This window comes from Botrytis porri (assembly GCF_014898465.1).
Source record: "Botrytis porri strain MUCL 3234 chromosome Unknown BPOR_013, whole genome shotgun sequence".
Classification (NCBI taxonomy): domain Eukaryota; kingdom Fungi; phylum Ascomycota; class Leotiomycetes; order Helotiales; family Sclerotiniaceae; genus Botrytis; species Botrytis porri.
The window spans coordinates 1442282-1456560 of NW_024066087.1; the positions used below are offsets into that span (position 1 = coordinate 1442282).

At 42.8% G+C, this 14279-nt stretch overlaps 3 protein-coding genes across 3 annotated transcripts; 2 read left to right on the forward strand and 1 right to left on the reverse strand.

Annotated features, from left to right (window-relative positions):
* Window positions 1-178: 178 nt before the first annotated feature.
* EAF01_009341 (uncharacterized protein) lies at window positions 179-2564 on the reverse strand (the record flags this gene model as incomplete). The annotated part of the gene is made up of 4 exons (XM_038917597.1): window positions 179-480; window positions 536-1290; window positions 1663-2413; window positions 2467-2564. The coding sequence occupies 4 exons, from the start codon at window positions 2562-2564 to the stop codon at window positions 231-233; spliced, it is 1854 nt and encodes a 617-aa protein (XP_038767202.1). The 3' UTR covers window positions 179-230.
* A 328-nt stretch (window positions 2565-2892) lies between these two features.
* On the forward strand, window positions 2893-3795 carry EAF01_009342 (uncharacterized protein; the record flags this gene model as incomplete). Its single annotated transcript, XM_038917598.1, has 1 exon — window positions 2893-3795. The coding sequence occupies one exon, from the start codon at window positions 2893-2895 to the stop codon at window positions 3793-3795; it is 903 nt and encodes a 300-aa protein (XP_038767203.1).
* Window positions 3796-6941: 3146 nt separating this feature from the next.
* EAF01_009343 (uncharacterized protein) lies at window positions 6942-7855 on the forward strand (the record flags this gene model as incomplete). Its single annotated transcript, XM_038917599.1, has 2 exons — window positions 6942-7113; window positions 7236-7855. 2 exons carry the CDS (start codon window positions 6942-6944, stop codon window positions 7853-7855), a joined length of 792 nt encoding a protein of 263 aa, XP_038767204.1.
* Between the last annotated feature and the right edge of the window lie 6424 nt (window positions 7856-14279).

Here is a 14279-nt window from a genome sequence, read left to right on the forward strand (position 1 = left end):
AATCCAAGAAGAATCCAGGTAATGAATGTTGAACGTCAGTAATTGATTTGGAAATAAGGAATTACTGTGTGAGGTAATTGTCTGAGGCCTGTGGCCGATGACATATGTTCAATTTCAGCGATTTTTGTGTGGAAAGGCATGCCAAGATTATGTGTGATTGAGACGTAAAAATCATCGTGGGGGTATCATTGGCATTAACATTAATATATTCTATTTAAGTACATAAGCTTTTAAGTCTTTTGGCCTTTCTTCCTAGATGGCTGTTTCCGCCTAGGGGGATTCGAATCTTTTGAAAGTTGTTTACGAAGTTGCTCATTGACAGCTTCAGCTTCATCTTCTTCCCCGGCAGGTTCGTCAGCATCACCAGCTTCGCTTTCCTCGTCAGACTCTATGCCAAAAGCCTTATCAATTGTTTCAGCATCAGCGACATCATTCAGCGCGGCACCACCATCTTCATTATCACTGTCAAAGCCTTCAAATCTACAAAACATGTTAGCGTAAAGTCTGATGTGTTATGGTTTTCCTAAGAACTTACGAGTCATCTCCATTGTCGGCTTCGGCCATCGAAGCGATATCTCCAATAGATGTGTCAGCTACTGATTCTCCAGCTTCATCACGCTTTCTCTTCCGTGGCATTTCGCCCAATCTACCTTCCCGTCCTTCTACTCCGGTTTCTTCTGGACCTTCGAGCTTTGGAGGTGGAGTAAACCATGGAATTTTGCCCCTCAAGAAGTCATTGAGGACCATCTTTGCCACGCCGTCAACATCGGGCTCGCCTCCATGTAACAGTCTTCCTCCCTTTCGTGCAAGAAGCTCTAAGAATTCGATGTGGTTTTTGTATCCCTTGAGAGCATATGTTCTTTCAATGTGTTGGGGTTTAGTTTTACTCAAAACTGCGGGAATATATTGTTCTGGATGTTCAACATTCTCAACTCTGACTACACCTCGTAGTAGAATATCTTGGGGTGTATCAGTAGTACTGGGAGGAACTACTCCAGGACAATCAATGAGATAAATACGTTTCATGAGAGTAATGTACTGCCAAACTTTTGTTTCACCCGGTATTGGAGCAACTGTGCAGACCTTTTTCTTCCTCAACGTGTTAATGATTGATGATTTGCCAGTGTTTGGATATCCAATGAAGCCAACTGATATTTGTTTGCGGTCGGCATGTAGGGAAGAGAATTGACGGAGGAGTTGGATGAGGGATCCTTTTCCGAAGGAATTTGTTATCGAGGCGTGAAATGCAAGAGTTGGATAATCTTTGGAGAGCGATCGCACCCAAGCGGCCTGCAGTATATTAGCATATGACATCAAATATATTGCATGTGAAATAGTATCATTGGGTGCACTGGTGAAATGTATGAATCATTACTAAGAAAACCACCACAAGCCACTAGCTAAAGAGGAAGTGGAATTCAACTCAAACGAAACATTATCGAACTCTTTGCGACAGACTCTCCAAGACGGTGAGCTGCCTACTCGAGACCCAAAAGCCAAGAGCGGCGAGAATGAACTCGATCTACCAAAGTTGTAACAGACTGCCTTCCATTGTGAGGAGCACATAGTGCAGAAGATGCCTTGACTTAACGATGGAATAAAAACGGGGGCAATAAATGAGTAGAAACGGTTAACACGTGGAAGAATGGTTTTCAAACTTACAGCAACTCCAGTAGGTACAAGGTCGCACTTGTTGAGTACGAATATCAAGTGCTTATGGGGTGCTTCGTCCTTGATGTACTTTTCCACAGTCCGACAACGAGTTCCTAGAGGATCTCTAGCATCTAAAACATGTATGATCACATCTGATGAATCGATAACTTTGTAAAGCTCATTCCATATGCGTTTGCTTTGACCCTTGCTGAAAATTGCCTCTCGAGCACTGGTGATGTGGCCATCATCAATAGCAGCAGCTTCACCAACAGCTTCGGGATCGTTTGAAGTTCCACTCAGAAGCTTTGCTTGTTCGAGTCGATCCAGGTATGTATCGTGGCTCTTAACACTATCGTCGGCAAGATCTTCCAACGAACTGACACCGAGCTTTACTCTCTTTCGTTGTGCTTTGGGACCGAAGGTATCACTGAACGGAGACGCCTCGACTGCCATCTTGGCTTGATGCTGCTTCAATCCATTTTTTCCTTGTCCGTCGCGGATTAGTGACATTGGCAATTTATTAGTCTTTAGCAATACCGAGTAAGGATCACTCGCTCGTTCAGCCATAGCTTCTCTAAATGAGGTCAAGGCATCTTGACCAATGACTCTCGAATTCGTAAACCATTTTCTGTTGGGCTCGATTCGTGCGGGTTTTGTTTCTCTGCTTTGGAAGGTAGCGGCTTGAGTAACTTTTCCTGCGGCATTGTGACGAGCTTTGCCTTCATTAAACATATTCAAGGTCTTGGCTTGCTTTGCTGTGCTGTGTAATTGTTAGTTTTCAATCCGTCAACATGTGTAATGGCGGGAACATACCGATAGAAATTCTCGCCCTTGGTCTTAACATTGGCCATACCATCTCCTACTTTCCCTTGCTTGACCTTTCTGGCCGCTTCTTTCTTACCGGTACCCATATTGATAATTGATGCGCGATGCGCTGTGAAATTTTGAGGTTGTGAAAAAAGTATGAAGAGGAGGAAGTTGAAGCTTAGGAAAAAAAAAGTTTTAGAGATTTTTGGGGGTTGTGGCTGACGTGCGTCGCGCTAAGGTGTGGCTAGGTGGGTTAGCCTCTAAAATATCTCCACTAACCAAAGATATTTTATCAACTTCGATTGCGAGGTAAGGGACGGAGTGCCTTTATCAGAATGTCCTCGGGATACTGAACCCTACACTCTGACAACATACATCTGCCTCCCGTCTGACCCAAAATATCGTCATTTTTTGCGGTATCTTTCGAATACAATGTCATCAAGTATGTCGAAGAGTTCTTTGAGCTTCATTGGGCGATGTAGGCCCAGTCAATCCACCGCTGTCTCATCTCGAACTTTTTCCACCACTACTTCATGTAGCGCTATTGGACCTGAAAACCCTCGATTTATTGAAATACCCACCACTCAACAACCAGACGCCCGAGGGCATAGAGATATCAAAGGAACTCTACCTCCCCCACGAAACCTTTTCCCCAACCGCGGCCCCGACAAGATCTCGAAGAAATATCTAGATTCCGTGACTCGTGAGCCCTCGAAACCTCCAAAGAACCCAAACGATTATGTCGCATGGAAGCATCGGCTAGCAACTCAGAGACGTGAGAGCTTAAAGGAAGCGTTGGTAAATCTTCATAAGAGGAAATTGGCCCAGGAGCGCATAGTTGCACACAAGAGCTACTCGAAACGTATGGCCAATGAAAAGAGACTTAAGGCTCCCCAACGAGAGGATGAAAGGCTGATGAACCCCACAATTACGGAAGCTATGTCGAAACTGCAAGTAGGCTTCGTTCCGGATCTAGATAGAGAAAGTGAACTGGCACAAAAGGCATTAAGGGTACAAATCAGGGCGGCTGAAAGGGAGGAACAGAGGAAGAACGCGTTGCATACGCTATACATGAAGGCTCGTTCATTCATCACCACGGAGGAGCAATTGAATGCTAAGATCGATGAGATCTTCACGAATCCTTTCGACAAAAATGCACCTTACAAGAGAAATATCTGGGAGGTACACGAGAAACCACCCACTGTCCAGGATATGCTTTCAGGTGTCAACAATTCTCATAAGACTGCCGTCGGAAGATATTCGCATCCTGCTGTAATTACTGGAACCAGAATGCAGCACATCGCAGAAGAATTAACCGGTGGGAAGATGGACTAGTAGGCCTGCGTCATGACAGTTATTTCGGATACTTCAACAATGCTCGCTTGTACAGTATTTAGACATTCAACGATTTCTTACGTCTCTTACGTCAACTGCATGTCAACTTTTCACGTTTCGAGTGCATTCATGGATTGTTGCGCTGTTTTTGTGATGTCAATGCCTATCCATTCGTCGTCTATTACAGTGCGGGGTTTTTATGCGTATTGCGAAGGGTCTACAGGGTGCTTTAAAGGAGATGCATTTTGAGACAATCCAATTGGCGTCTTTTAGATATGACGCGCCACTCTCAACGTGCTTATGAACGAGCAATCGCCTATCTCTTGGGAAGCAAGCCTCGAAGCTTAAACGTTCACTGTTCAAAAGTGTTCTCTATAAGACAGCTTCAATAGAGATTATATCACTTTTCTACACCATTTTTCACAGTGTCATTGTCAAACATCATGTTTCTAGTTCTCTCGTCCAATGCTACGACGTTCATGAATGACGTTTCATCCCCGCCCGTCTGATTTTCCGTCCAGGTAAAACTATTCCCCAGAGTCTATCACTCATTGCCGTGGCCGAAAGTTCATTCGATTTCATGATCCTCCCAGCTCAGTCGCGCCACATGAAATGAAGCACCGTGCCTAGCCATAAAGCCGTTATTCTACCCCACAATTCCTGAACCAACTTCGACGCCCCTGTACTCTTACCGTTGTACCTAAACAAACCTGTCGGTGACGTGACCAATGACGTTCGTGAATCGCTCCACCGCGACCGATGATTGAAGTCGGTATGCAGTACCAAAGCCGCCTGCGTAGATGATAGTGTCTATTGATGTGGGTGTTGAGGTAGAGTTGACTAGACTGTCCATGTTTGGTCCCTTATGTACGTCGCTTTCGGGCGGCTGAATAGCTTACTTGAAACCGTTTGCGGGAGTGACATGGCGGCAACCGAGACCGAAGGGGGGCACAAATCAATTGTGGCGACAGTCAACCTTCGAATGCATGCCGTACACGTGTTAGGCGAGGAGTAGATAATGAATTTATTTGGATTGGGTTGACGACAGCTGATATCACAGTGTAAAATTATCTAGACAGTTAAGGAAATTATTGCAAATAGATCATCTAAACCAAATTTGACACTCCTGATCTTGACTGTACTTGAATAAAAGTATAAGGTAACAATGATAACTACCAATATAGTGAAAGTTGTACAATTGGATTCACTAAGTGCGCTCTGAATTTCTGCACTCTTACCTCCTTTGGGAGATAGCCCTGACTGAGCAAGACGAAAGTAATCAACATCATGCCATGCAGCTTAAAATGCCTAAGTAATTTCTCCGGAGCAACCAGTGGCTTCGTGCTCATCCTAGTCTACTATTTGCAGAAATAATACAATACAAATATAATACTAATGCATATCAGATATGCTGTTGGAATTATGTTGGAAAATAAAACGCGTAATCCATGTACACATGGTGGATTGATGTGCAGGTGGATGCAAACCGGTTGGTGGTGTCAACGAGATGTCGATTCTATTTGTCTTGGCTTTGGGTCTCGATGTAAGAGGAACAACAACCGTTGAATACTGGGGTTCCTCTAATGTTGGGGCATTGAGCCTTCCACTTTCCATTGCTTCTCGAAATACAGGCCATCCCCAGAGAATTTTGTGCTGAACTTCTTTGCTGAAATGTCTTCATCTTTTTCTTTAGTATTACTCTTGACGAAAGTAGCCATATAATAAGCTGTATTTCTCCCTCTCACTCAGGCTCCAAGTTGTAAGCAACTGTGTACTCAAATCACATTCAAAAGAGTTTGTCTACCCAGCACTCAAGCATTGTGGCCTCAATCATTTTCGAAGAAGGTACACTAGCCCCTCGCCGCCAGAAGTAGCTTCTGAATCATATGATTGATGAAATGGCTAAGTATCGCCCAAATTCGTTGTATGCTGAGATTCCCAGATCTCTAACCAGCTATGAAGATGGCTTCCAAAAAGTCGCCTATGCCAATCTTGCCAATGTCATCAACGGATTAACACATCGGATTCATCAGACACTAGGTCCGGGGGGAAACTTTCCGACATTGACGTACATCGGCATGAACGAAATGCGTTGTAACGCCTTGATTTTAGCTGCCGTGAAAACCGGCTACAAAATATTGCTGAGCTCTCCACGAAACAGTCTTGCTGCACGCTCAAATTTGTTTAAGATTCTTGATTGTAGGATCATGATAGCGGCTGACTCGGCGCTTCCTATGGTTCCTGATATTTTTGATGCCTGTGGTCTTCGTATGATTCACATTCTGAGTCTAGAAGTCTTGCTTGAGAAGACATATGACCACTTTCCTTATCACAAAACGTTTGCTCAGACAAGGGCATAACCATTGGCTGTCTTACACACATCTGAAACCACCGGCTTACCGAAATCAATTATCTGGATACATGATTTTGCAGCTAGTTGGCACGGGTGGCTTGCTATGGAGGCTCCTGAGGGGCATGCTAACCAGAGCAATCTTTGGACATCGTACGTATCCTAACCGTTTAAGATCCATCAAACAAAGCGCTTATCAATCCGAATTAGAACCAGACTCTTTAACACACTTCCCTCATTTCATGTAAGTTTTGTCGTTTAATTGGGAGCTGGATTGCTTAGATGTTGATGATTTGATTTTTTCTTAGAATGACTGTTCCTAGAACGCTGCAAAGATGCAACTATCATTTTTTATCATGTGAGTTCTCCTTTACTTTATTTGTAATAACGTTCTACAAAGGTGACGTCCCCGAGAAAATGCAGCTGATCAAAAGAAATCAAAATTTCCCGTCAGTATGTGGGTACTTTTCTGACAGTCACAGGGTGGTGGTCTTTTCGCCTCATTTTTAGGTGCACTTCACAACTAGAGCTTAGTAATATACCCTCTAGCTGGTGTTCCTTCATCCGCACAGCTTGTGGTGAATGGATTGCGGTACACCAAAGCCGACTATGTCCTTCTTGCACCGCCGTTCGTCGAAGAGGTCGGAAAGAATCCCGAGCTACTCAATTTCCTTGCTAAAAGCGTAGATTGTTTGATGTATGCAGGTGGTGATGTGCCGCAAGTGGTAGGAGACAAAATCTTAGAGCGCGTAAAACTCTTCAGGGTGAGAGTGGAGTGATTTCGAATATATATGACATGCGAGGCAATGGCCAACGAAAGACTGGAAATACTTTCATTTCCAACCCTCATGCAGGCATCGATTTTAGACAACAATCCAACAATCAATACGGGGCTGTGATTATTCGAGTTCCAGTACCCGAGAAGAGACAGCCAGTATTTTCTGTATTTCCTGAACTAGATGAATGGGGTACACACGATTTATATAGTCCCCATCCGTCAATTCCTGATATTTGGGCCTGCTCTCGCCAAAGCGATGATATCATAGTCCTCCTGACAGGAGAAAAGACCAATCCCACTAATATGGAACAGACCATCTCGTCCAGGCAGTATTAGTTGCGGGCACAGCTGGTTCTCAGACAGCGTTGCTTATTGAATTAGTGCCTTCGCAAAATTCCGAAAAAACTTTCCACGGTGGAAGAGCCCATGCCATTGAGAGAATCTGGCACAAAATTGAAGAGGCCAATCAAGAATACCTGCAGCACGCCAAAGTTGCGAAAACTCATATATTGTTTACGACCCCAGAAGAGCCAATGGAAAGAGCTAGCAAGGGGACCATCCAAAGAAAGCCAACTTTAGATCTTCATTCTGAGGAACTAGATAAATTGTACACAGATGCTGACAAAATGTCGACTTCGGCACCAGCAGGCATCTCTCTTCCACAGGACGGGGTCGACCTGACCGAGAGCAACTCGATTGCTCTGTTCATTCACAATATTATTGCACAGCTTATAGGCACCAACTGTTTCCAAGACGGTGATAATCTTTTTGCCCATGGTTTGATAGAGTCTTTGCAAACACTCAGTTTGACGCGAGTATTGAAACAGACTTTCGTAATTCCGAATTTCGATATCAGTACTGTGTACTCCAACCCCCATCAGTCAACTCGCTCACAAATGCAACCGTCCATCTATTCTCATCGCATAAAATAAACTAATCATCTAGCGAAGAATCGAGACAACATACAATAGGCCAGGTTCTTAATAAATACAAATTGCGTATTGATGAACTCAAAAACTCTACGTGTTCCACTCCTCGAAAGGTTCGACGCTCTAAACAGGGGGTTGTTGCCCTTACCGGTTCCATCGGTTTGTTTGGGTGTTATATTTTGCAAACGCTTCAGCAAACGCTTCTGCAATCAGAGTCTGTTTCGCACGTATTCTGTTTGAATAGAACTAATTTGCAGTTCCTTCAAGTTGGAAGGAGTAAGGGGGCATGGTCTTGAAACAGAATTCCCTACAGATCGTGTTACATTCCTAGCAGCTGACCTCTCGAAGAGGAACTTGGGTCTTGACCTCAAGATCTACAACAAGTTGCAAGCATCAGTGACTGACATAATTCATAACGCTTAGACTGTCAATTTCAATTTACCACTTTCAGCCTTTCGGCCCAATATCGAAGGTGTCATTAACCTTGCATCTTTCGCTATTTGTGCAGCTCAATCACCATCTTTAATGTTTCTTTCATCTGCGAGCTCTACTGTGCATTTTCAAAGACTGCTGGCCACTCCCGAATCCATCATTGACGATGTTTCGGCGTCGCTTGCCATGGGTTACGCCGAGAGTAAATATATCACAGAGTATTTGCTTGACTACATGGCAGAAAAATATCCAGCACTGTTAATACAGATAGCAAGGATCGGGCAAATGGCGGGGCCCGTCAGTACACGTGGTTCATGGAACAGGCAAGAGTGGCTCCCTCGCCTGGTTCTGACTTCAGTGCAATTAGGCATCATTCCTGAATCTCTTGATGCAACGAAAGAAATTGAAGTAGATTAGATACCACTCGATATACTTGCCAGAGTGCTTGTAGAATTTTGTTTGGGTAACTTTGACTCTAGCTCTACCTCTGGCTCTGGCTCGGTTGAAGATGCTGGTGCATAAGTCTTTTATCCTACAAATCAAGTGCTCACATCTTGGAAATCATTGCTCTCTGCAATCGTTAGAAGCGAGGACAAAGCTATCGAGCAGGTCCCATTCACTTTATGGATTGAGCAAGTCAAAAGAGAAGCGGAAAAACTGGATGATGCAACTAAGCTTGAAGACCAACTGGCTGAAATTCCAGCTGTGAAGATGATGTCATTCTATGAAGGTTTAGCCAAAGGAAAGGGAGCGCCGTGTCTAGACAATGATAGAGCAATGAGAATGAGTATGCAGCTGACGGAATTGGCAGGAACTAAGCCAGAATGGATGGAAGAATGGGTCAAAAGTTGGCTGGAAGCAGGTGTGGGTAAGTCGTGAATCATCTGGGAGAAGGTGGTAGCCCCAGAATGTGGAATACATGTATGTCAGGTTTGTTGGCTAGATTGCGAGCCTTTGGTGAACTTTCAAAGAATACAGTTGTGCAGAAAGAACACACTGTAACTATCCGAATAAACAATGCGATACAAAATGTATTACTGTATAGATTGACACCACCGTTAGGCACTTAGTATATAAATCTGCTCCCTATAGACTGCGATTGATTGATTCTTCTATCCCGTGGGGCTTGAAGTAACTGCTTTTGGGTACAAATAAATATATGCATTGATAATTGAGGGGGATGTCAACTTGAAGACAGGAGTGGCTTTGTATTCCAAAATCGCAACTATGGAGCAATAATCTCCAGTAAGAGAACAAGATTCAAATGAAAGAGGCTTACCTAAGAAATATACTAGTTTGAGAATCAAGGGCTTCTTTTCAATCGGTGACACTTACCAAGGTAAGTTCACAAAGAGGCATTTTTCAACTGTTCTACCTCAACTCCATGTGTTTCGACCCCGGTAGGTACTCGGGTATCTTGGATAACCAGTTAGGCTTGATTCCCCTCGGTGGAAATTGATTTCTCCCTTTCAGATATTGGGGACAAAGTCTACTTGTCTTTTCCAAAGGTCGTACCGAAGTTGAACATTTGGGATCAGATTGAAGCCAATAACACAGCGTACGAGTAGGTCGGAATCTATGAGAGTCGACTGTCAATCAAAGTCACGTGAAAACTGAAGTGGCTTAGTGGGTTTAATTAGTCTCGCGTATTAAATGCTTACCTAAGTAGCATTAAACAAGTTGGCCGCGCCATCTCCATCACCATCTCTACGCAGTATATTCCTCCATCTCCATCTCCATCGCCATCATCATCATCGCCGTCTCTTTATCTCTTCATACGATCGCGGTTTCTCTGTCTTTATCGCTATATTATTCCATCGCACAACATCGATTACGAATATACAAGCATTGTCTCAGATCAAAATCGCCATAATATCGTGTTGTGTAAAAGAGTTGTATTCCAGAGAATATACTGTTTAGAACAGCCCTGGCGATGGTTACGTCCTTCAGTACCTGCTGCTCAGAACAACCCTGGCGGTGGTTACTTCCTTCAGTATCTACTGTTTAGAGCAATTCCAACACAATCTAGGTTCATATAGTAGCCTTCATCGATCACCTCTGCGCCTTATTTTGTTCGAAGAGTCAAGGCTGCTCTATAGTCTAAATGAGTGGGAATCACATGTAGAGTGTAGGCTAGTATTCTTTTAATGTAATCAATCTTCACTATGTTTTATTGTTAAATTTAAATTACAGAGATTAAAAATATTAATCCTGATTAAAAGACTTTAATTAGAAAAGCTTCTTAATAAAAAAGTATTTGTAAAATAAATAAATTAATTAGGTACAACTTTCATATTAAACTTTTGTTTATATAATAATAAATAGAATCTTAAGTTTTTTATAATTATATATTTTAATATAGAAAATCATATTTATATTTATTTTAAGTTTTAAATATTTATTAAGCTTATTAGAAAAAAGTAATAAATGAATATATTATTAACTGTTTCTTTATATATCAACTTTACAAGTACTTTTATATCTTGTTTAATATTAAGTATTAATAATTTATTTCATAACATTTCTATTATTTATAAAGTTAGCTTAAGTAATTTACAATATATCTTTCTTATAAAAATTCGAATTAATTGTTAAAGGATTTATTATTATAAAGAAAAAGTTTACCTTAATTATTAAATTAAGTATTACAATTATAAAAAAGTTGATTCATAATCTTAAATATCTATCTAATATATTTAACTTTAATATATATATTAGACTAAATACTTATATGAAAATGAATCTATAAAAACTTTATATACATTTAGTTAATATTCGTATTATTATTAATATATAGAAAACCAATATAAAGGAGATATTTATTCAGTAAAAGGCTATATTAATGGAATAAAATAGATTCTCATTTAATGGTTAACAATATGTACTATTGTTATAATATATTCTAAAGTCTTCGGAAGTATAGGTTCCTTGCTTACTAGTAATTTTCGAGAAGGAACTATAATTAGTCAACGTCATCGAAGCGTCGATTGCCGAAACACCGACTCGCACTCCAGTCAGCCCGGACCTTCAGCCGGTGCTGCATGGCATTTCTCTCCTAGTGTTGAAGACCCTTTGAATGACGGAGTGAGCTCATATAATGTCAAAAAGGACTTGAGATGTGTGGAAGAGGATTCGAGGTATATCAAAATGGACTTTGATGTGGATTCAGATAAGTGTTACGCCGGTCCATCCTCGGTACCGCGTCACATGACTCTTAGCACGTGATGGACCCTGCATGACAGGCATAACGGAATGTAGGTCCATACAGACCAAAGGTCCAGGACCTCTCTAGGTCCTGAACGCTCCAGTACAGTACGAAGGTCTATATAAGGGAATGGGATTTCATTACAATGTAGAGCTTCGTGCTCAAGAACAATCATTAGTTTCATTACTATAGTTACGAGAATTGCAACCAGTTACCAACCTTATTGAATTCCTACTTGAAGTTTAGTCTAAACCACCTCGAGAGAACTCTAGACACTTCCACGTGACCCTAGAGGCAGCTCCCGTAACACTTTGAGCACCATTTCTGCTTCAAGTACCAATTCAATACCAACCGACGATATGGCACCCACCAGTGCATCCGCGAGCAGTCAGGCACAAGCACCCGACACCGACGATGTCGAGATGACCGACGCTCCCAAGGAAATTACCATCAACGAAACACTCAAGATTGCCTTACCAGACAAATACCAAGGAAGTCGACAGGAACTCGACACCTTCCTCTTACAACTTGAAATCTACTTCAGATTTAACGAAGACAAGTTCACCGAAAAGGAATCCAAGAGTGTATGGGCTGTATCATATCTCAGAGGAGAAGCAGGCAAATGGATTCAACCATATTTACGAGACTATTTCGAGCATGACGACCAGGATCGCATGCAACCCACTCGAACAATCTTCAACAGTTTTGAAGGATTTAAGACAGAGATTCGTAGAATCTTCGGGAACTCCAATGAGCTAGAGGTAGCGGAAGATAAGATCTTCAACCTCAAGCAGACAGGATCAGCATTGAAGTATGCTACGGAATTTCGAAGATATGCTGGAACAACCAAGTGGGACGAAACCGCCATTATGAGTCACTATCGTAAAGGACTCAAACCAGAAGTCAGACTGGAGTTAGAAAGATCTGCCGAGAGTGTAGACTTGAACGACCTAATCCAGGACTCCATCGAATCAGATGATCGTCTTTACCGATATCGACAAAGTCAAAGATCATACAAACCCCAGGGAAATCAAAAGCAAGAGCGTTACCGCAAGAATGAGGGAAGACCACGTTACAATCCACAGAGATATGGAGACCCTATGGAACTCGACGCTACGCACCACAAAGGTGGGAATGATGATCCGGAAAAGAAACGAAGACGAGAAAATAACTTATGCTTTGAATGTGGGAAAGCAGGGCATCGGGCAGCAGAATGTCGAAGCAAGAGAACAGGGGGCAAGAAGGGCAACTTTAAGAATAAGTTCGGCAAGGGCCAACTTAATGCCACCTTCACGCCACAATTGTGTGCTGTTAGCATGACAGGGCTAGCCACGCCACCACCAGCTTACGAAGAAGAAGAAGAGGTCGAAGGCCTCTCATGGGTAAACAAAGACCCGCAGTTAGGAGAATCATGGTCTATTCGGGAAATTGACCAATGGAACCGTCGTATCTGGAAATTTGGAGATACAGACGAAGGAACTATGAACGAGGACCTCAGCGTAACAGACGCTGAAGAGGGCGAATCGTATGAGGTTCGGCACGTCGATCAGCATCGAATTCTATGGTTTGGAATCACTACGAACACATCATTCATAGAAAGGATCAGTACCGATCACCTCCAGTGGCCAGACAGAGGAGAGCTATGGGAAGTGTTTTATCACCACACATCTGAAAGAAATGAGAATCAGGTTCTATTTTTATGCAGAAGAGTAGGAAAAGAACACCGGGTCCAGGCTCAAGCCATATTACCACCACCAGTTGTGGGTACGATAATGAAAGTCACTCAAGGGAACTACCGGTACACCCTATGGAGGGATTTACTTGATGACAGAGCTAGATCAGGGACAAGCGCTGCCTATCTAGAAGAGGAAGAACCTCGACGTGTAACATTTGCCGATGAGATCATCCAGAATAGCGAGAATAAGCAAATTACACCACAGCTGAATGCTACAGGACAAGCAGGACAAATATACTGCAGAGTCAAGATAAACGGACAAATACAACAAGCCATGATAGATTCAGGGGCTACAGGAAATTTTATTGCACCAGAGGCTGCAAAGTACTTGGGAGTCCCACTCCAGAAGAAACAAAACCCCTACCAATTGCAGTTAGTTGACGGACAGCTAGCAGGATCTGACGGGAACGTTTCACAAGAGACACGACCAGTACGAATGAGCATAACCCAACACTCAGAGGTTATACAGCTTGATGTTGTGCCATTGGGCCAACAACAGATCATCTTAGGCATGCCATGGTTGAAGGCACACAACCCTAGAATAGATTGGTCACAAGAAACAGTGACATTTGATCAGTGCAAGAACGGTCACGACGACACGTTCAAGGCGTCCGCGAGACGTAACACGCGCCAAGGGGAGTTGAACGCGAACAACTTCGGTGACGTAGGACACCCAGTCCAGGGTCCTCCATTAAGAGCGAAGGACAGTACACCTCCTCTACAAATGCAGAAGCCAACGACACGGCATGAAATCGCAATCAAGGCAAAGGAGCCTATGATACCCGAACAGTACAAAAAATATAAACATGTTTTTAGAGAACCAGGGATCCATGAGGCTTTACCAGAACACAAGCCATGGGATCATGAAATAATATTGGAGGAAGGCAAGATGCCTGTGCACACCCCAATTTATTCAATGTCAGCCGATGAGCTAAGGACGCTCAAAGAATATATCAACGACAACTTGGCCAAGGGATGGATCAGAGAATCCACGTCCCAAGTGGCAAGTCCAACTATGTGGGTACCCAAGAAAGATGGTACTAAGAGACTAGTTG